Here is a 24,187-nt window from a genome sequence, read left to right on the forward strand (position 1 = left end):
GGAGGCGCAGGACGCGAGGACACTCTCCCATCCCTGCCTCCCTCTCCGTTATTTGTACTGGTTTTATTATGTTTACATGGTACATGCGTGTTCTAGTCTGTACCCACGATTCCCTTGGTCGTGTCTTTGTTCTATTTTCAATTCAGTCAGTAATCACCATCACTCCTTTTTATCATGGTTTCCTCATTCTTGAGATCTTGGTTTTGACTCGTCTCCTATGTGGCTGGATTTTATCATCAAGGTCATTTTTAAAAGGGACTCATGATGCTCTTCTCTCTTCCATGTGCTTAAAATGACAGATGGGTTACACTTGCACACAACCTTGGCAGACACTGCTCTGTCACCTTCCTGCACTGACTGATGTTGGCAAGATATCTGAGGCTAGTTTCATTTCCCCCCTAATATAGACCTTTCTTTGTTCTGCTTAGATTCTCTCCTTACCCGTAAAGGCTGGTAATTGTTCCAAACGATGGTTGGACTCATTTAGGGTTATTTCTCCTGGGATACCGTATACCCTCTAATCTACAGATTCAATACTTTATATTCAAACATTTTTCTGATACCATATTTGTGTCCTCTTCTTCAGGAACATGAATTTTACAGTATGTTAAATCAACGTGACCCATCTTTCATGTTTTTCTCCAGATCATTTAAGTATCTTTGTCCTGTTCCATGGCAGTGTTTTTGCCTCAATCCTGTCCGCCATGCTTCTGAGCATATTTCTGTCACACTTATTACATTTGTGTCCCCTCTAATGTGACTTTTGGCCCTGTAAAACTTTTTTCTTCTTTTTCTCTGGTATCTTTGGGCCATTTTCCTGCTATGGTTTAGTAATCTTTTATTTAAAACCTTAAGTATTTTGTTTGAAGTACCATTTTCAGTTTTTTAAAGCCTTGTATACGGAGGGCTTTTCCTTAACATTTCCTTTGTTCCGTTGGGCAAATTATCTTGTTATTGTTGCTCTGACAGCCGTTATGTGATGTAATTGTTATACTGATGTCTCTGCTTTCCAACACACTCCCTGTTTCGGGCAGAATTTTAGCACAGGCACCATGTTGATTCCTTTCTGGTGGACACTCACCCTCCAATGGTATCAACTTTTAGCTGAAGGACAGTGTGAGCACGGGAAGGGATGACTTGGGACAGTTGGGACAATCATAGCTTTTATTTCAGTTTGTCATTTCAAATATCCTCTGAACAAAATCTACTAATTTTTTGCTCTGGGTTACAGCTTTTCTAGGTTTTTCACATTTCAGATGTTGATGTGACCCACAGTAGATGGCCCTGAGTCCAAAACCATCAGGTGGCTTCTCCCTCTTTCTCTGCACACATCCTCGCTGGAGGTCTCCCCAGGGTGACCGGACGCCCCATAGGAGCACATGTTCACGTGCTTAGGGGGGCCTGAGATCGTGTTCAAACCAGACACCTGTGAGATTTACAGGGAGCAGCTAATCTTCAGCTAGGGCTGTTGGTGGCCTTGGGAGAGTCGGTTGCCAGAATCTTGTGTTTTCGCAAAGAATCCAGAAATTCAGGTTTTTTAATGTGAGCTCTCTTTAAAAACTTAGCAACCAATACAAAAATAGCAAACAGATAATACAAACATCTTAGGTCCAGTAAAATATGCCTGTAGGCCCCATTCAGCCTGAGAGCCCCTCATTGGAACCACTATTAAAGGCAAAAAAAAAAAAAAAAAAAACCAAAAAAACCTGTACCATGGTTTCTCCTTTAGCATCCTCTTGCCTACCGTTCTGTCATGGCCAACAGGTCTCTACGGGAACACTGGTGACTGCTTCTCCCAGTGTAGACCCATGCCCCTTGGGCTAAACCTCCAGATGCAGGGATCTACCTTTACTGCTGTGACACTTCTTCTCCAGAACATCTGTCTCCTGCTTGCATGATGAGGAAGGATGTGGCGTGTTTCAGATTTTTTTTTTAATTGAAGTATAGTTGATTTACAATATTGTGTTCGTTTCAGGTGTACAGCATAGTGATTCAGTAATTTTTCCTGATTATTTTCCATTATAGGTTATTACAAGATATTGAATATAATTCCCTGTGCTATAAAGTAAATCCTTGTTACTTACCTATTTTATGCATAGTAGTTTGTATCTGTTTCTTGAAACACCAAACACATTTGGTGTTTGACACTTTTCTTGATGAACTGAACATGGGTTTTTTTTTAACTTTTTTTTTTCCTTTTCCTTGTGATTTTTAAATTAATTTTGAGAGAAGGGCTCAAGTGGAAAAGACTTCTGCTCTATTTTTTTGTTCGGTTTTGCTTTTCTCAAAGGCCTTTGCAGGCTTTTAACATCCCACTTCAATTTCTGCATTTTCTAATGATTTCTCTTCAACTTTCCTGGAGCAATAACGTCCAGGAGTTTGAGTTTCTTTCCTATTGTTGAAGTCCATTTATTATGTTGCCGATTATATGGCGTGAGAACTAACCTTTCTTGTACGCGAAGGAGGCAGCTATGTATACAGATTGATTCCAGGAGAACCAAGAAAGTCTCAAAACTCCCCTTCGCAACTCAGCAACTGCTCCCTCACCCAACTCTGCAGCTTTTGTAAGTACAAAATTCTCTCACTGGCTTCATTTCTCTGACCCTTTATTCTTTTTCAAATTGCTGGAACCCCTATGATGATACAGTAATAAACTTTACCTATTGCTTATACCTTAGAAGAGTAAACTTATTAAATCCTTTCCTAAGAGCATGTTTTGAAAGTTGGAAGAAGGAACATCGATACCGTGAGTGTAGGAGATACATATCTGTGAGAAGTATGGGGTGGAGAAAACCCATCCAAAGGAGGTGAAAAGAAAAACCTCACACTGATTACAGCGGTGGAGACAGGCGCTCAGAAGGTTTGCCTCCATTTTTCACATAAAAGACATTCACGCTCACTCGCAGCATCAGGGAGCTGGATGAGATGCTCACCAGGTGAATGAATCCGGCAGCAGTGAACAAGGTACTCAGAACGATGGATAACAGCTTGGAAAACTTCACTGAATTGCTAGGGGAAGAAAGACAAAGAGCTGCTGGGTTCTGACAGGTTCCCGAACAACACAAATACCTCGTCCTCTAAACTCTCGCTCCCCAAAGTGTGGGTCATGGACCAGGAGCAACGTTACACTTCCCTGGGAGCACACTGGAAATGCAGCATCCCACGCCCTGCCTTGACCCACTGATCTGCATTGTTACAGGATCCCCTGCTTGCTTTGTATACATATTAAAATCGGAGATGCACAGCTCTCAGGCACACCCCGTCACACACACATGTTCAAAAAGCTTAGGTTCTGATGATCTCCACTAGCCTAATATTATATTGAAAAAGGGAAGTGTCCCAAGGATCCAGAGAGTGGGCTTGCAAAATGAAATTGTGAGTAGATCACAGAAATGTAGTTCCATATTGCTAAACTCACACCAGCATCTCTGAATGAAGAGGATCAAACAAGCTCCTGTCTCCTAAGGGAAGCCCTAGAGTTTAGCCGAAATCTCTGTGGTTCTCAGCAAGGCTACCGACCACACAAGAACAGCCCTTTCCGATCACAAATGCTCCATAAAGCATAAACCCTTAGCAGTGAGACCCACCTGGCCGGTACTATTTGATGCTTCTAGTGAGAATGCAGAGGCATGGGGATTGTGAGTGGGTAATGTTAGACCAAATTGCCTAAAACTTTAACAGGATTGCTGCTTAAAGGTAGGTTGGATTTTTTTTTTTAACTGTAATTTTAATTTTTTGGAGATATTTAGGTAGCTCTATTTCTGCAAGCAAGAACTCACTGCTGCTGCTGGGCAGCTCTCAGGCTTGGAGGAATTGTCTTACATTCCTAGACAGCAGTGGATCGATTCATGCCAACGAATGTATAGAATCAAAGTGTCTGATTTCTTCAGTGATCCATTGATTATTTAGTAACATATTGTTTAGCCTTCATGTGTTTGTGTTTTTTATAGTTTTTTTCCTGTAACTGATTTCTAATCTCATAGTGTTGTGGTCAGAAAAGATGCTTGATAGGATCTGAATTATCTTATATTCACCAAGGCTTGATTTGCAACCCAAGATGTGATCTATCCTGGAGAACGTTCTGTGTGCACTTGAGAAAGAAAATGTATTCTGCTGCTTTCGGATGGAATGTCCTATAAATATCAATTAAGTCTATCTGGTCTAATGTGTCATTTAAGGCTTGCGTTTCCTTATTCTCTGTCAGGACAATCTGTCCCCCACAATTGTTGTGTTACTGTCGATTTCCCCTTTTATGGCTGTTAGCATTTGCCTTATATATTGAGGTGCTCCTGTGTTGGGTGCACAAATATTTACAGTTGTTATATCTTCTTCTTGGATTGATCCCTTGATCATTATGTTGTGTCCTTCCTTATCTGTTGTAACAGTCTTTATTTTAAAGTCTATTTTGTCTGAATTGCTTTGATTAAAAAAAATTTTTTTTTCGGTGCGGGGGAGAATTAAAGCCTAAATGGACTGACACACTGTAGGTCCAAGAAACAGAGAAGAAACACACTCTTCAAGATGATTGCAAACTTTCCAGCCAGTGTGTGAGGTTAATGCAGTGAGAGAAAAGTAAGCAAATGGTATCTTGGAAAGTAAGGGATTTCGTGACTTTTGCACTGAAGTTTCTGATGGGAAATGAGCTGAGTTGAAGGTTCAGTTAACATTTGAATTTCCTAATCCGAATGAGTAAGTAGTACTTGAGGCAGGGCTAGCATTTACCTGGTCCTGATGGCTCTCAGAATTTGCAAGATTTGAGGGAGTTCCAGCAGCCGCAATGCTCTTAAGAACCTTAAACCTACAAAGCAATCAAAAAAAGAAAGCTGCCGAAAGATGAGGGTCACAAAGGGAGCAGTCTGAATTATACCACACCTGGGACTGCTTACGTTCTTTCTTTCCCTGAAATGCTCAAGTATAATATCTTACAATGTCATCAGTTTAAGACCTGAGCACTGGTTCAAATTCTGGTTCACTTAATGGCTGTTGTAATCTAAAGCAACGCCCTTAGCTTCTCTAGTTCCTCACCTGTAAAATGGGAATTATAATGATACCTACCTCGAAGCGTTGCTGAGTATTATTATTACAAAGTATGCAATAAGCACAACTCACATTTTACTCTATTTAACTCTTCTTTAGAATGGAGAACAAATGATCCATAAACCACTTTAACTCCTGACTATAGAGTCTCTGTGATACGCTCCCCAGGGTTTGCACATTATTCGCCTTTATGTAGTTTGATAGTAACACTAGTAAGAAATATTTTGTAGATAATAAATAATAATATAAGATTACATTAAAAACTGACAAAAGCCACAGAATGCCCACGTACTGTCAATACATCCACTTTAAAGACAAAGTAACTAATTAAAAAAATCTCTAACAGGTCACCGCGTGTCTGGATATGATGATTTATACTTTTTAAAAACCACGGGAGGCTTTTCACTTCTCCCAGTCATGTGGGATCTCAGCACAAAGGTGCCACAGGGGGTGAGGATGTTGGGGCCCTGCCCCTCAGGTGCGGATAATCCATAAACAATAAACAACCTCGTACACCTACTGGCATCAGGCCCATCGCCAGGGACTGGGGTAAAAAAAAGAATGGGTTCTGAAAATGTCTTACAAAACCATACAATCACGGGGAGGAATTTTTTTAAACGCCATTTAGGCTATAAAGGAAAATGAAAGGATACTTACGGATGAATGTTGAGGGGTTTTTTTGAGATTGCTTCTGATTCCCACAACTCACCTACCTAGCCAATTACTCTTCAAATAATAAGAAATAAAGGTTGGTGGAATGGTAAAGATGTCTACAATCGAATTCATCTCCAACCAGAACTTGACCTTGTCATCAGCTGCCACAAACTATGAAATGAAAACAGAAGACCCCAAATTCTGTTACCCTCAAAAATTTTACAGTGAACACAAGAGTGGCTTTTTTCAGGTACACTTCATCCACCAACTGAAGCTCTGACCGCATTCTATTACATACATACAATGTATACATACATACACTCATATATATTTATATAGCTATATAAGTAAATACACATTTATATATATATATATATTTATATATATACACACACACACACACACCTATATATTCATATAGATAAAGAGATTGTACCTTTAGTGGGTATTCAATGAATGAACATGAATCCACCTTACTTACCAGATCTTAACTCTCCTACTTCAGAATAATCACTTTGACCTTCCTACTGCTCCTAGAACTTCCTGATATATATATATAATGACATAGATAAAACCCCCTATTTGTGAGCAACGAAGATACAAGATATAGGATGGTCTTCAATGGAAAAGGTCTAGAAGTTTGGTTGGCCAAGGCTTGTGTTTATGAGCTTCCTTATTTGGATTAAGAAAGCAGGCGCTTCCAGAAGGGAGGGGCTGCTGTAAAAATAAGACTGTGATGGCCAGTGTGGTTGAAATAAGTCTGAAGGAAGGTCATAGAAATACATATATAACATACCTTTCATACGCACATACATATTACATACATACACACTTATATGTGCGTACATATACCTCTGTGTGTATGTATATGTGTGTATGTACGTGTGTATATGTTTGTGTGTGTACATGTGTATATATGTGTGTGTATATATATTTGTGTGAATATATGTGTATATATACGTGTGTATGTGTGTGTATATATATACGTTTGTGTATGTGTGTATATATGTGTGCATATGTGTGTGCGTATATGTGTGTATATATACATGTGTGTAGGTGTGTGTATATATATGTGTGTGTATGTGTATATGAGTGTGCATACATTTATACATGTGTGTATACGTGTGTATATGGGTACATATATGTGTATATGTGTGTATATGTGTATGTATATATGTGTGTATATGTGTGTGTATATATATGTGTGTGTATATGTATATATATTTGTGTGTGTATGTGTGTGTATATATGTGTGTCTGTGTCTGTGTGTATATGTGTGTATATATGTGTGTGTATATGTGTGCGTGTGTGTGTATATGTGTGTCTGTGTATGTGTGTGTGTGTGTATGTGTGTATATATGGGTATATATATGTGTGTGTGTATATGTGTGTATATTTGTATGTGTATATGTGTGTGTATATGTGTGCCTGTGTGTATATGTGTGTATATGTGTGTCTGTGTGTATATGTGGGTATATATATGTGTGTGTGTATATGTGTGTATATTTGTATGTGTATATGTGTGTGTATATGTGTGCCTGTGTGTATATGTGTGTATATGTGTGTCTGTGTGTATATATGTGTGTGTGTGTCTGTGTGTGTCTGTGGGTATATATGTGTGTGTGTGTGTATACCTATCTCACAAACATGAGATAGATAAGTCTAGAACCTAGATCTGGGTGGGCCCTCGGAAAGTGCTTGTGGAATGGGAGAACTACTGAACACGCGACTGCAGCGCAACTAAAGGCACAGGAGTATTTTACAGCGCTATATGGCGCATATGCCATCGGTGGAGCCGATGACATTCTCAGAGGCTTGTTACTCAGGTTCTGCTCTCTTGTGATTACTAGTCACTCTTCTGAGTGGCAAGTGGGAAGCCAATAAGAAGGACAGGGTGACAGGGTGACGATATTTTAACAAGGCATCCTTTACATTTGTGCTAAAATTGTGGACCTGGTTTACAGTTTCAAGTGCAGGAGAGAGTTTGGGGGTCTCGTTATACATTTGACAATTTAGGGCCCAGACCCTCTGGCTTTAGAGCCTGAAAGCATAGGCAGATGGTCTAAGGAAGGCATCTCTTTGTATAACACAGATCTCTTTACAGTGCGCCTGTTGTATTCCCGTTTACTCCCATGTTCAATAGGTACTTACTCTCAATCCAAAATAGAAACTAAAGAAAGCATTGAAAGTCAAATCAATCGGGATGGTTTTGTCTTGGTATGAAGAACAGCTTCTAACAGGGCTGGAAAAGAAACAAAGACAGTTTATAAAGGTGGACATTTTAAAAGCTGTGGCCACAGAGGACCAAATAAAGAGAACGGGTGGGCAATTTTCTATTTATTTACCATGAATGGTCAACCCAGACACTTACGTGCACATCTCAAGGAAATTACTTTTCTCTTGGGAGTAGAGGTATGCATGAACAAAACCACTGGGCCGTGAATGTAGCTGAAAATAACAGAAGAATTACCTGCTCTTCTTTTCATAGAGTTTATTGGTTCCATTTTCATTTTATCAGTGGGATTCAGAGGCACAGAGGTTATGTGGCTCTTTTTGGTGTGCAAGACCATCTTACCCAGCCAGGACAACATTTTGGCTTCAGTATACTTCTGATAGAGAGCTACTCTACGTCAAATGAACTGATCTGAAGCAAATTCCAAGGAAATGTTCCTAAACGGTCAGTAAGGAATCCACAAAACAAGGACTCCTTGTTTCTGTAGGATCTCTAAAGTGGCCTGACCTGTGTGGCCCTGTAATCCCAGTTTTACTTTAGCTGGAAATCCAATAAAATTCCCGGAGGATCAGCATGGAGCTCAGATTAGGTTGGGTTGTGTCCAAGAAGCTGTCCTAACTTTGGCACAGGAGAAGGGAATGCCTTCAGAGAAGAACAGAGGATAGTTTGCTCCTACATCCCTGGTGAGGTCTAGCATTTTCTTTCCTCAGACCATCCAAACTTGTCTAGAACCTATGAGAAACCCTGAAATGACTAGAGAACTTCTGCTTTAACACCTAAGGAATCCAAAGGCACGTAAGGTCCACATAAACGGTCCCAAGGCGGAGACAACGGCTGGAGGCTTGTAGTCCCAGAAACTAGAATAGACATATGCACAGCACCCCAGCTCCTAGCAGCGCAGAATGACAGGATACAGGAGAAACCCATGCATATTTTTGTTTGTTTGTGGAGTTGGGTTTAGTACTTCCTAGGGGAAACTAAACACTTATCCTTTTCTTATGAGCTTGTGTGTGTGAGTTTACGTGAAAGTATATTAAGCATTATTCCTAACAGAATATTCCAAATTAGCTGGTAAGCTACTGATATGAGCAGACAAGATTGACTGGGGATTTTACTCACTCAGTGGAGTTGATGAAATAGATTATAAGAGACCCAATGCTTAGCACAAAGACAAGGATCACCTGAAAAATACAAAACAAAAAATAACACAGACAAATGTACAGATCCATTCTATTAGCATGAACATAGATGAATAAACATACCAACAAAATTGTGTTTTACCTTTTTCCCTTGCCTATACATCTGTAGCCATTTTTCCCCACACATTCATTTATGTTAGCATTCATTCATTCACTCAACAAAAACTGATTGGACCTTTACTGGGTATTCAATAAATGGACATGTACCTACCCATTTTACCTACCTAATTTTAACTTTCACACACTTCAGAATAAACAATTTGTCCTTTCTGCTGCTCCTAAGGTTTTCTGAGCTCAAGAAGTCCTGTTGTTTATTCATTCACTCACTCATCAAACATTTATTAAGTGCTTAATATGTGTTATGCACTTTATTACACGCTAGAAAATGAGGGCCGTGGGATACAGACTCTGAACTTGAATTGCCTATGATGTTGGAGAAGAAACAGTCCCAAACATGCCCATCTAAAGGATGGGCAGAATTCTGACAGGAGGGAACATGCTATAAAGTGAGAAGAGAAAATGAGCGCTTTAACTTGCCAATATATCTGGTCTGTAAAATAAGAATTTGTGGAATATAATCAGAAATTTACCCATTTAAAACCCTCAATACATTTGGATGAAATATTTTGCAGCCTCGGTGAAATTTTAGGTCAACTGTAGGTAATCAGTTATTTCTAGTTTCCAAACATTTAAAAAAATATGTTCAGTCCTGTGTAAAACTGTATTTTATTTACAATTAAAGCTTCACTCCCTTCCAGTTCAGGGGTTCCTTGAGCAGGCTACTAGCATGCAAAAAGGGATTCGTTTCTTCTACGTTAACCCTTTTTGTTTTTTTAGTCCCAGCTGCCTACTGACTAGGCTACCTCTGGCCTCTGAGAATCGTAGGTCAGTGTCAGGCCGTGAACAGAAAGGGGAGCTAATAGCAGGAAATGCTGGACTTTTTACTGTTTATTTTCCTGGGTTGTTGGAGATTCCCAATTCAATTCATATTCAAATTCAACAGATATTTCTTTAGTACCTATCATGACTCAAGTATTATTCTGGTGATTGGGAAACATCATTCAACAACATATACAAATATCCCTGCCTTTACGGAGCTTATGGTCTAGACAATAAATAGTAATTAATATGTACCTTAGGTGGTATGTGAGAAGATGCATGCTAGGGAAATAAAGGAGAGCAACTTAAACGGATCAGAAGTGCGAGGGGAGGGGGCAGATGGGCTGCAGCTTGACAATATTTAATTGCTAAGCGTCCCCTCTGCGGTTCCCTTGAGCTGAGTGAAAGCATCCTCTCTCGCTGGTTGCTCACAACTCTTTTCTCAGTGCACCTTGCACTCTTGTATTCTGCTGGAACTCTTCCCCCTCCAGATGCCTACTTTGGCAGGTTCGAGAAGACTCTCACATGTGACCCACATCTGGCCCACGGACCAGCTCAAGCACTCTTTGCCCCAACAAACACTAGAAGGACAGATTCTCTTCAGTGTGGCCATCCCTCTTCACCAACGAGCCAGACATCAGCTCTCTGTGTCCCCAGAGTTCCAAGAGATGCCAGCTGACCTTTCTAAGTGGTCCCTCGCTTGACAGGGGAGGAAAACCACCCCCCCAATACCTCTGCCACAATAAGAGCTTGTTCCAAATCCTCTTCAATTTCCAGCTTGCCCAAATTTACATGGGGTTGGTCAAGATGCTGAGAGCTTCAACTGGTCTTCTTCCAACTGCTTTGTAAGTGGCAGTGCTGAAGGTTAATGGGAGTTAGTGGCATCTATTTTTCTTGGGGTCTCAACTCTTACTGTCAGTTCCATTTTAACATCTGAATCAAGTGTTGATGGAGATATCACTAAGACTGTGGGTCTCATGGAGATATTTGGTTACAAATGTAGTCTGAAGCTCAGGAAAAATGCTGGGAGTGGATATGCATATGTGTGTGTGTGTGTGTGTGTGTATATATATATATATATATATATATATATTTATTAATAGTTTCCATGAAATTGTTTTTCTTCTCCTTACATATGATTATATATTTTTTCTCTCTTACTAAATCCCATACGTGATTCTTCATCTATAAATCATGTACTGACAGGCTTCCAGAAATATGGTAACAAGGTCATATATTTATAGTCCTCCACACCATAAAGTTAACAAAAATAAATAAATAAAAGAAGAAAATTTTAGTTTTATTCAATCTAAGAACAATATCAACTTCATGCCACAAACCTCAAAAGGATGATCCAGAAATTATATATAATAAGCCACAAAATGTGTACCAAACCAAAATAAAGCACTGGGAGCTAACAGCTTGTGAAGGCTGTTTGGTGAGTCAGGTAGAAATGGGAGATATTCTGAGAGGACTTACGAATTTCCCTTGGGTTGAAGGGGCAAAGTCTGGAAGCGCTGGCTATCTGGGAGGGGTAGGAAGCCCGCCACCTGAGCTGTGATTTCTACAGTGGGGCTTAAAGCCCGTTTAGTCGGTGGATGGTTATGGGCGTGTTCAGAATCCAAACAGCCACCGACGCAGTTAACAAGGGGCGCTATGAATACTCTAAATCTTCACTTGTGAATATGAGAGGACACCAGAAAACTGCCAGTTATACGGGAGGTATAAGAAAACAAGAGGACCAGGCACACAGAACAGATGAGATAACCTCCAGTGAAAGAGTGAGCATAGGATATGTAATTAAACATTTAAGAATTACAATTAGTGTTGCTGGTGAGATTCTAAAAAGCTGTTAAGTAGTACTGGAGGACTGGAAAGACCAAGGAACATGGGGGTGACACAGAGGTAGTAACTGCAAGAAGCTGCACCCCCAAGGACTGGCTGGGAGATCAACAAAGGGAGGTTGGGATTCTCAACATTTACAAACATTTGATGCCAAAGGGCATCAAAGAGGTACCCTTTGGAGGGGGGCTTCAGACTTGGGAGGAGGGGTCCTGGGTCGGCTGGTAATGGTACATCTGAAGAGACACTGTGAGCTTGGTCCTGGTACTGTTGGAAAAGCCTGGAAACTGAAACCAAGCACTGCTTCTGGAAGAAAAAGCCACTGATGAAGTGAGGCTGAAAAAACTAGATGTAAAACACAGAAAGGCAGTTCCCTTCCCCTCCTCTAGAGCACACGGGAGCTGACCAAAGAGACGTGTGGTTGCTGCGAACTAGCCTCACGTCACAAAGCAGAGGAGAGAGGGTGGATGTGGAGCGGAGAGACAAGAGTTTGGTATCCTTAAGTAGCCAGAACACTTTGGAACAGCATTTACAGAGGTTTCAGGAAAAAGGATTACAAGCCAAGAATTCTAAACCCAACCAAATTATTGTTCACTTATGAGAGAAAGGGAAAAAAATTTGGGGACATACAACAATTTGGAAAGTGTACTACCCACAATTTCCCTCGCAAGTGAATAGGGCAAGTACTCAAGAAAAAGAAAATTAGAAAGATAAAATACGTTATGTAAGAAAAAATGGTGCCTAATAAAACTGGTAAAATTAATGGAATTTTTAACTCTAAAGCAAATATTAAGAAGAAAATCTGACCAGCTGTACAATGCTGAAAGCCAAAAAAACTAAAAAACACAGCAGCAATCTGGAACTGAGGGTTCAGATTAATTCAACAATTTCTGGAAGGAAGGAGGGGTGGTGTGGAGGAAAAACATGACAAAGGTCTCAGGCGAGAGCAGTATATAGATATAAAACATGCAGAGATATTATTAGAGAGAAATACAGGTGGGAAGTTTGTTCTGAATTTCATTTACTGATATACCTATGATATTCTATTAAAAATGGAAAATCCCAAGTCAAAAGATACAAAAGAAAATAAATAAAATTAACAAAAAGGAACAAATAAGGAATGTAAATATCAGCAAAGGGTCAGTACTTACTACACCCTTGAAGGGTTTACAATACTCCCTACAGTATTTTAAGGAGGTTATTCACATTATATGAAAGAAGTGCAATTTGGGAAAATTAACTTGTTCAAGATGAAGTAGAGAAGCCAATGCTTAAGGTCATGTCTCTCAAAATTCTCAATCACCATGTCATTCCGCTTCTCCAGTAAGATAAGGAACTAAGATGTCACAAAGGTCCTAGTTGTTTATCCAATACCCATTCTCCCTTTCTTTACCAACACACCCCGTTTGTTTAAGCCACAGAAATTTAGATAGTCTACTATGCAGTAAATTCAATCTCTAAATATTATAAAGACCAATGAAACAGATCACCATAAAGGAGAATAATTAAATTCTCCAGTAAATGAACAAATAAATGCATTCTTAAATCAATAAACACAAAAGTGCAGCTCCATGATATTTAAAGAGATACACTTAAGAGGAAATAAGACAGAAAGACTGAAAGAGAGCTGGGCAAAGACATCCTAATCAAGTATGAATAAAATGAAAGCAATGTTACCAGCTAACATTATGTTCTAAAGTATCCCCTGGGTAAAAAAACAAAAACAAAAACACAACAACAACAACAAAAACCCACTCAATGTGACAAAAATGGATATTTCATATCAGTAAAAGGCAAGGAGTTATAACAGGTAACTCTATGCATTGATGTTATATAAAATATATAACTCAAAATCTGTTAGAAATGTAAGATATTTGATAAAACTATAAAATCATAAATGAAAAATGGTGACATGCCCTTTTCAATCAGTCAGCAAATAATTAAGGATATGGAAAATATACACAGATTCTCTAAAAAGTCCATTACACAGTAATAAAAATTGATCATGTACTAGGCAACAAAGAATTTCCCCATAAATTCCATAAACTAGGGATCATAAAGCTAGTGATATTCTTGGACCATAAATTTTACCAAAGTAGAAAAGAGAGCCAGTCCAACACCAAGGAAACAAAAGCATACAGCACTCCTCACAATAGATTATGAATCAAGCAAGAAATCAAAATTAAAACTTAACCTAAAGACGAACTGGGCATTACTAAAAATAAGAACATTACTTGCCAAGGTCTATGAGATGTGACCAAAGAAGCGCTGGGAGGAAAAAAATTTTATAAATGAAATTCAACTGAAAAATCTGTTAAAACGAGGCCAGCCCAGAGGGCTGTCCAGGGTGAAGGCTGCGCAGGCTTGGCGGGACCTGGCGCTGGGCATGCGCAGTGCTGTCCCGCGGCTTCCAGGCTGAGCCCGGCCGGGTGGAGCCTCCGGGATCCTGGATACAGGCGTCCCCAGGTTGACAAGGAAGACGACCGGCAGCCCTCGGCAGAGCTGACTGGGAGGAAGTGTGAGCGCGAGCTCGGGAAGACTCAGCTCATCAAAGCTGCCCCAGTGACGAAAATAAAGCCAGTGATCAGGAAATTGACCAACATGATGATGTAGGAGGAAACGAAGTACTGGCCAGGACCCTCTGACAGAATGAGGAAGGTCTGAAAAAGAAGCAGCCTGAGAAGTACCACGCTGCTTCTGCAGAGGAACAGGCAACCATCTAACATAACTCCTGCACTCTTCCACGGGGCACTGAAAAACTGAGCCTGGGATGGGCGGGGACCCGTCCTCAAAGGTGCCCATTCCTACCAGGTCCCAGTGATGGTAGCCAACCAGCGCAGTGGCTTCCTGGTTGGCTAGCAACAGGATATTGAAATTAAGAAGGATAAAAGTGATATTAATTACACACGATATATATATGTACGTCATGAAATGTATAAATCTCCAGCAAGGCTACATGTGACCGAAAGGGAGGGACATGGCCCATCATGAGAGGGGAATGGTGTCAGTTAGGAGTAGAAAGAGAAAAAAAAAATCATGCTTTCTAGTCAAAGGAGAAAGGTGGAGTGGAAGCTACGAAGCAGCCGAGGAGACCTTCTCTTCAATGGCTCATTTTCCCTGGAAGATGTCCTGTGGCTTTGAAAAACAAAACTTTTCACTTAAAGCTAAGGCAGCTATGTCATTTATTGTCACAACACATACACTTTTAAGAATGAAAGAGACTCTATTAAACAGTTACACCAGGACAACCTGCAAACACCTGGGCTTATACTCATCCTGCCAGAGAAGACAGAAAAATAGAAGATGGACATAAAGTGGTGCCTAGGATGATGCTAAAAGCAGATACACTTACTAAAGATGAGCCATATTTTTGGTTCTTAAATGTTTTAACTATCAAAACAACAGAGAAGCACAGTTACACAATCAATAGCATCCAAAAGAAGGAACAGTTTAGGAATAGGACTCTTTGGGACTAAATTCAGTAGAAAATCTCCCACAGGTAGCTGTAAAAACATGCTTGTGAAAACTAAAGCAACAAGCCCAAAGATGCTGCAGAGGTGATCGGCACATTGCCTTGTTCCATCTCTAGAAGGATCTCAGAAGGTCTCCGGTTTTGAAGATAATATTTTCTTTCCCTTTGACTATTTGCATTTTCCTCTCCTTTTCATTTTCCTTCTTTTTCTTTTCATCCTTCTTTTTTTTTTAAACAACTTACTCTCCTCATCCTCCTCCTTCCTTTTCCTTCTTACACTGTGTTGTTGGCCACGTATCCACGTGTTTAAGACATTAGTCTACAGATGTTATTAAATTTGCCATCATTGTGGGTTTTGATACAGATACTGTGCCTTCATTGAAAAAGAAAATCAGATACTTTCTTTCTTGTATTTTCTATGCCCTGGGACTACTTAATTAACATTAGAGAGATTCACTATCTGAAGATCTAGCAGACTGGACCTTGAAATTGTGTGGGTCTCCCATAGGCAGAGGGGGAGAAGGGTAGTGGTGGTGATGTTGATAAAGTCTTTGACAATATCTTTGTATCTTCCAGTTATTTGGTCTGTTTAAGTTTCTTTCTTTTTTTCATGGTCAGTTTTGCTTATTTATGTTGTCCTAAGGAATCATTTGGTTTTCATACTTAATTGTGGATATATCTTTCAATTTCCTTTTTATCTGTATTTATTTTCTCATTTTAATGTCTTATTCCATATATTTTGCTTTTCCCCTCTTGTATTGTTTAGCCTACCTATTGATTTCTCTATTTTATTGTTTGTTTCAAGTAATCAGCTCTTTTATAATTTGTTAATTTCTAGCTTTCTTATTTATTCTCCTTAGATTTAATGTGTTTTCTTTCTCTGGCTTTTCGACATTGATAATTCACTTACTTTAATTATTTTTTATTTATCAAGATAAGTTGTTAATGTTATGCATTTAACTTAGAACAATTCCCAACTTATAATGTAGGTGCAAGGGATATGTGATGTTTTCATCATCTTTACTCTCTAAATATTCTGCAATTTTAAGTTTGATTTCTCTGAGTCAAGAGTCATTTTAGAAAGAGATATTTACAATTTTTTAGCTGTAAATTATTTGTTTTTGGTTCTTTTTTTTCTGAGTTTATTATTTTCCTGTCCATTTATTGTACTGTGTTCAGTTTATGTCCTCTGCCTCTACTTTGTAAGTTTTTTAATTGGGATTGTTTTTTGGGGGCCTATTAATATATACTGAATTTTTACAAATAGTTTGTAGACATTTGTAGGTTTAATTTATGTTTTTACCATATGGAGTTTGATCATTTCAGTCAGCTCTTTGTTATTAATTAATTTACTTTGGTCTTCTTTATCCTTCTCCTTCTCCTTCTTCTTCTCCTTTTCTATTGCTTTTTTATTTCTTGTAATTTTTTATTTATTAATTATCTTGAAGTTATATTTTTGGTATAATGATACTCATGATGTTATATCTTGGTTGAAGTTAGTTACAAATTTTCATTACAAAATTATGTGTTGAATTGTGTCCCCAAAAAGGTCTGTTGAAGTCCTAACCCTTAGTACCTCAGAAAGTGACCTAGTTTGGAAATAGGGTCTTTGCAGATGTATTCAAGCTAAAATAAGGTCATAAGGATGAACTCTAATCTAATATGACTGGTGTCCCTATAAAAAGGGGAAATTTGGACACAGGCATGAACAGAAGAAACACGATGTGAATACCACGTGAAAATGAAGCCAGAGACCTGGGTGCATGTACAAGCCCAGGAATGCCAAAGATTACCAACAAACCACCAGAATCTAGGAGACAGGCATGCGGCTGACTCTCTCTCCCAGCCCTCAGAAGGAACCAACCTTTGATCTTAGACTTCTAGCCTCCAAAACTGTGAGACAATATATTTCTGTTGTTTAAGCCACTCAGTTTGTGGTACTTTGTTACAACAATCCTAGGAAACTAATACAGGCTACTTGGCTTCGTTTATTGTTTTTTTGCCTTGAATTCACACTATTGTCATTTGCCTAGTATGCCTTTGACAACTCCTTTATTTTCAAACTTTAGTGCCTCCTGAATTTCTAAAACATAATTAGACCATGTCAACCCATGCTTTAAAACCCCTCGGTGACTCCCCTTTGCACTAGAATACAATTATTCCATTTGAATAGCCTAGCTCCTTGCTACAAAGCGCAAAGCACTGCATGGTTCTCCTGTCTCCACTCAGACCTCAGAGCCCTCTGCCCTCCTGGCCTCTAGCACAGGAACCTCATTTGGTACTTGCAGTAATCTGAGCCCTTTACATCCACAAGTCTCTTCTCTTTATTGGGAAACCTGTTCCTTCCACCGTTCAATCACTTTATCTTTCTGATTCTTCAAGTCTCAGCTCAAATCTTACCTTTTCAGAGATTTCCTCTCAGATCACTGTATCTAATGTGATCTAACACCAAAACCACCGAAACTCACAAACACATCACTCATCATTCCCTCACAGCACTGATCACCATGTGAATTTATCTTATCTATTTATGTACACATTCATCATCTCTACCCCCACTAGAATTTAAGTCCCATAAGTGCAAGATTTTTGCCTGCATATTTCATCATGTCTAGAGTATATGCTTTGCATGTAGTTGGCAAGCAGTAAATATTTGTTGAAAGAAAGAAGGAAGGAAATTACAAAGGATGGATGGGTGGAAGGAAGGAAATCTATAAGCCACTTTTTTTTCTTTCTCATCCTTTCATAAAACACTTGCTTGGAACCCTCACTGAGAGTCTCAATTCTGTGTTTCAATGCTAGACTATTTATTCTAATTTAACCTTTACTCCATGCTTCCTGTTGTTCCAACCATTTAATCACAAGCTGTAACAGATTGAAAGAACAATTTTTCCATCATTAAAGAAATAATTTTTATTGATATGTAGTCAATGATCATTCCTTCCCCACCCAATCCCTATATGCAGTGCTTACATGGTAGATGGTGGAAGTTCTCTTTTGCCTCACCCCAGGGTCCTTTACTACCTTATTTCCAACATTATCCACATATAATCCAACATGATTTGAACACCTGACGAGATCCTAACTAACAAATCCTTGATAAAAATCGTAGAGAATCATAAAATCCTTCTCTAACAGGTCATAGGGACAAGGATTTCAAAAAAGAGACCAAAACTTTAGAAGGAAAAAAAAGGAGAGACACATTTCCAGATGATTCAGTATTCCCTGCAGAGTTTATCAAAGCAGTTTTACTTATGTACTTTAAGATAAGTTTTAAGAATTAGTTAGATCGGAATTAAACAACATTAACTAGAAAAGAACAATGTTTGTACTAATTACAAAAAGCAGAGGATAATCTTTAGCTCACATACGTCTCCTTCCACCATGCCACCATGGGATGGCAGCATACCCTCAAATTACAGATTGTTTTTGAATGTTTCAGATCAAACGATACTACTGAAATGACGATGGGGCAATATTCATTTACAGGGCATCTGCTATTTCCAGACAATGGGGTGTAAACATTTCCCCGATGGTCTTTTCTCTCAAGGAGTCCACAGTGCACTAGGATAGACAGGCTTATGCACAGATAATTTTAATTTAACAGCGTTCAATGGAAATGATAGAAACTTAGAGAGGGGGACTCTTAGCTTAATATGGAGATAAGGTAAAATTTGCCTAAGGAGATGATGCCTGGACTGAGTTTTAATATGTCAATGTTTACCTAGATTAAAACAGGAAGTAAATGATCAATATCATAGAGGGGCAAAAAAGACCAGTTTGTAAAATGAAGAAAGGAAGCTGTTGGAATCAAAGGAGGGGAAAATAGTTGTACCTCACAGGGCAGAGAATCCACTAAAAACCAACATTTTTTGAGCAACAGCTGCATGCCAGACATCCATCTACATACAAGGAGAATGAAATGCACACAACCTTTGCCCTAATAAAGTCTTTCTTCTAGTGGATAGGCTGACAACAAATAGAAAATGTAATGCCAAGTAATTATATTCACTCCAAAGAAAAAGCAAGCAGAATCATCAGTAGAGAGCATAGACAAAAGGAGACAGCCGTTGGGAGGTAGTGATATTTTAGATAAGGCCAGCAGATGCTTTCATACTGACCATACATCACACTCGTGGCTAAAGTTCGTTAGCACGTGAGCACTGGAAATGTACTCACCAACACCTGTCCCACAAAGGTCTGTGCCGAGAGCAACATTTCTACACGATCACGAAAAACTCCCTGGAAAGTGAGACTTCTTGAACGTTTACGGTCCATGCTACGTGACATTACTTCCTAGAAGCAAGAGAAAGAAATCGAGAGTGAGCTGGGTCTCAGAGAAGGTCATCTGTTTTATGCGTGTTGATGGTGTCTCCTGCTGGAGCGTCAGCCGGAACGCACTACACCTTGTCCAACCCCGGGAACCCTGAACTCACTTATTCCCTATTTCACACGATGAATTTTACTGGGTTTGCATTTTACTGCTCTTTGGCAGTATCTTCATTCTGAATTCTGCAGTCTTCACCATGCCCATCTCACATACTCTCAGCCCCAGACCCTTCACACTGACAGTATTGTTACGATCAGGGTCGGGAGCAGCGAGCTTCTCTCTGTTCTGGGAATAAGTGTCTTATCCTTTTCTATCAAGATACACAGACAAAGAAAAAAATTACAAGTGGATTTCTAGGTGATTACTTAAGTATTTGCTTTTTTGAGTGAGAAAGAAGAAGGAAACTTTTCGCCATTTTATGTTGATTTTAATTCCTTATTTGGTATCACATCCTGTTGAAATTATCATCCTTCCTCAAGTTTACAAACTATCTTTACTTATTATACAATCCCCACTCTGTATCCGCGGGTTCTGCAACTGCATATTCAACCAACGTCGGATAGAAAATATTTAAAAAAAGAAATTTCAGAAAGTTCCAGAAAACAAAGCTTGAATTTATGGGGTGCTGACAACTATTTACATAGCATTTGCATTATATTTACAACTATTTGCACAGCATTTACATTGTATTAGGTATTATAACTAATCTAGAAATGATTTGAAGTGTACCGGAGTATGTGCACAAGTTATATGCAAGTACTATGCTATTTTATATAAGGGACTTGAGCATCCTCAGATTTTGGGGGTGTGTCCTGCAACCACAAAGGGATACAAAGGGACCACTGTCTTTGAAATTTATAATAATCCTATGAGGTAGCCAAAGTAAGTCTGATTAAATCCATTTTCTATTGATAAGGAAACCGAGGTACAGAGAAATTAAATGACCTGCCGGTGGGCAGGCAATGAGGACAGTCTGGAGTCTGAACTAGCCTCTGTGTCTGTTGACAGTCTTGAACTACCCCTGAGAAAGACACAAGTGAACCGGGATTGACCACACCATGCAGACTAAGACCTCTGACTTTTAGAAAAGCTCATTTTATGTGGAGCCAGGCTTTTGAAATGATTAAATTTTTCTATTCGTATTTTCTGAATGGTAAGAAGAGAAGTCTCATTAAATGGCTATTTGATAGAGTTTATATCTTGATCAACGATTGCCACTAATACATATGACTCATCCTGTGCATGCCTGGGAAGTGGTCTGGGCATTGATTTTTTAAAAAACTATTCCATGGCATGAATATGGAACACTCATTTGAATTCCATTATAAAATTGAGGTGCCTTTTGTGGCAAAACAAACTGGCCCTAAGATATAATAAAATCATAATTATGAATGTAGTAAATCTTTTAAAATGCACATTTAAGGAGAAAATTATGACTCTCCAAATAATTTTTAAAAGAACTTTCCACAGTACTTAGATTTGTGACAGTTTTGCATTAGGCCAACTTTCCCAAAGGCTTAGAGAAAAATACAACACTCTCAATTTAATTAGACACGGTGAATTATTAAGAAGTCACTCAACTGTTAGGAAACTCTCTCCTCAAGATTTAAAAGCGGAACAGTATAGTCTTCTGGTTGCTCAGACCCTGCTTATTAACATTTTGTAACATCTGCTTCCTATTTGAAATGAAAAGGTACCTCTGGACTGGAGGGCAGACATAAATTGTATCAAAAGAATGAAATGAAAAATACAGCAAATGTTTATGGACAAATGCCTTCTCACATTTTTGTAACCACACAAAAATATAATGGGGAAGAAGATACATTTCCTGGAGCAGAAGTCTAAGGAGATTAAACAATTCCACCAATTCAGTTGTGCACTGAAAAAAAAAAGGCAGGAGGCATGTTCACCATATCCAGTGCCCGTTCACGCACCGTCAGTGTTGTTAAGAAATCAGAACCCCAGGATTCATTCCCCCATTGCTATGCCACTGCTTACTGTCTTTAATCTAGAAATAATTAGTAACAGCATAAACTCATTTAGCGACAAAATCTATAAAATTCCATGTTGGGCACTTCTAGAATGCAGACACCTGAATTTCATATGATGACATTGGCAATGACCTTAAAAAGTTACCAAGTTATAAATTCTTTTATTTTATGTCAATGTTTAGCATCAAGAGGCAATGTTTCAAGCAACTTTTCAGTATTAATTACAAAACACAGTTTATGTGTTCTGTTATGGAAATCAGAAAAATAAAATTGGGGAAAGAAAAACTGTGAACAGATCTTTGCTTTCAACCATTGGTACCAGAACAGCCATTATGTAACATTTGAGCGTTTTTATTCTCTTAAGCAGAGTCTTACCTGGATAGGATACCATTATTCTTACCATCATCATTTTCCAGTTGTTATTCAATAGTGCCCACCCTTGCAAAGCTTGTTTGGGTGTAAAGAAGTGTCCCTGAGTTTGTGGCTGGATGGCGTGTGCATGTATGCATGGGTTTCTGCATGTGTGCACAACTCCGTGTGTTGTATTAATGTGTATAAAAGGCAATGTATACTTGTGAGTATATGAGCATCCTGCGTGAATGATCCATGAAGGCGAGGTTGACACTGATGCTCCTTTCTGCCTTCCTCGTGGTACCCAACACAACTGGCATTTTAAAATTTGAAATAGAGGCATAGACCTCATGTTAGCGGATGTTTTTTTCAAAACAATGACGTCTGTTTCCAGAGCTCACATGCACCGTCATCCACACAAGGCATTGCTTCTCCCAGTGGTGGGAGAGGAGGCCTGGCCCTGCAGCTGCACCCTTTGGCATGGCGGCCTGGGGTCCTGTTTTCCACCCCTGAGCAGGATGGACCCGTTTCTAAGTCACCACATCAGAGCTGGCTGTTAACCCGGGAAAACTGAGTGAAGCCTCCATGGTCTTCTAAACACAAACGCATGCCAAACCTGTCTCTGATCTTCATACAGGGGAACTGACCAAGAAAATTCCTTTTCCCTCGCTCTTTTGCCATTTTTTAATGCTCCTCCAGATTAGCCTGGATATTAATAAGATGAGGAGTCCGCTGAAGAAGGTCACAAGGGAAGAAAGAATAAACGCTGCTTGGATCTCAGCTGTACAAGACATTTTCCCCAGGGCTTCCCCACTACTGTCCTCTGACTTGGTCAGACACATCAGGAGACAGAATTGTCGGGCTGCTTCTTCTATGATGTCATGATCACATGGTAATGATTCCAGGACTTGGACTTCGGTGTATTAGAGTCCTAAGCCCCGTGCAGTAACAGCGAGAGGGTCCAGTACCAACCGAGGTGCCGACTCACAGGATGCAAATGAATGAACGGCAGAAGGTCCACGACGTAGGTCTTCGGAAGACCAGAGTTCTAGATTGGATGCTGTTACTGACTTTCTCCACGACCCTGAGGAAATTGTATCCTTTGTGGCCATGGTCAAAGGGTCATCTATTTGGTTTGTGCAAACAACTTCAGGACAACTCTTTTTGAGTGAAATGACTTCCAACCACATGTGTGTCAACATGCTGCTTCTTCTAAGTGATGCCACATTCTCAGTAACCACAGAAGGATGGATGAGAAAAGTACTTCAGGATTTTTTCATATCCTCTCAGTCGGAAAGGCATGGTACAGAGTGCAGGAGCTGCAGGAAGCAATTTCACCCGGGTGAACGTTGGTTGGTTGCTTTTGAGCTCAGGAATCTGTTCCCCTTATCTCTTCCTTATGGGATCCTCCCCTTTCTTGCTTTTATCCCCACCCTGTCAGCAAACCCTTTGGTCCAGCGGAGGTAAAGTTCAAAATGAGAGCAATAGCTTTTATTTCCTCTGATGTTTTCAAAGGTGTAAGAAATGTCATGCCTTTCAGTGTGCACGAGTGGCAGGCGAAATGTCAGTGCCCGAGGGAGGGGCTAGTTCCTCTTAGTTATTGTGAAGATGACCTGACATGAGCTGATGAGACCCAGGAGAAATGCTGTTGTCCTTCGGGGTCTGTCATGACTCTGCTACCAGTGGCAGACCTAACGATAGCATTTCCTAGAAATGCTACCACAGGTATATTTCCTTCCTTTACGTTTACCTATAATTTGCACAAAATGCCGTCATTAAGCTAGCTAACTAGCAGAGGGCAGCATGATAAAGAACTGTGCTCTAGGAGTTCAGAGCTCTGAGCTCCAGCCCCAGTTCTTCTGTTAAGTTACTGTGTGATGCCTACCAAGTCACTTTAATTTTTCATAGTCTTATTTTATGATAATACAGACTTGATAGAATCACTGAGGTTCAATAAGGTAGTGGGATCATATTTAGAAAAGTATAAAACTCAATACAAGAAAAGGTACTGTTAGCTATTAGAGTTATTTTTCTGAATGGCACTGATCATAAAGAAAGGAAGAGACAGGAGGATAAAGGAAGGAAGGGAAGGGAGGGGAAGGGAAGGAAGGGACGGAGGGAGGAAGGGAGGGATTTATTTGTTTGTATCACATACACACTATACGCCTATAGGTATTTGGAAAATAAGATCACGGTTTC

General features: G+C 39.5%; 1 protein-coding gene across 1 annotated transcript in view; it reads right to left on the bottom strand.

Moving 5' to 3' along the window:
* KCNU1 (potassium calcium-activated channel subfamily U member 1) overlaps positions 1-22,830 on the bottom strand; it is a 135,178-nt gene extending 112,348 nt beyond the window's left edge. The window contains exons 1-7 of the mRNA XM_007170105.2: positions 22,636-22,830; positions 19,496-19,612; positions 9,044-9,105; positions 7,843-7,933; positions 5,751-5,862; positions 4,723-4,798; positions 2,934-3,009 (exon numbers count right to left, since the gene is read on the bottom strand). Coding sequence (XP_007170167.1) covers positions 2,934-3,009; positions 4,723-4,798; positions 5,751-5,862; positions 7,843-7,933; positions 9,044-9,105; positions 19,496-19,612; positions 22,636-22,830 — 729 coding nt within the window. The remainder of the gene's footprint in view (positions 1-2,933; positions 3,010-4,722; positions 4,799-5,750; positions 5,863-7,842; positions 7,934-9,043; positions 9,106-19,495; positions 19,613-22,635) is intronic.
* Positions 22,831-24,187: the final 1,357 nt, after the last annotated feature.

This window comes from Balaenoptera acutorostrata, chromosome 21, assembly GCF_949987535.1.
Source record: "Balaenoptera acutorostrata chromosome 21, mBalAcu1.1, whole genome shotgun sequence".
Taxonomy (NCBI): Eukaryota; Metazoa; Chordata; class Mammalia; order Artiodactyla; family Balaenopteridae; genus Balaenoptera; species Balaenoptera acutorostrata.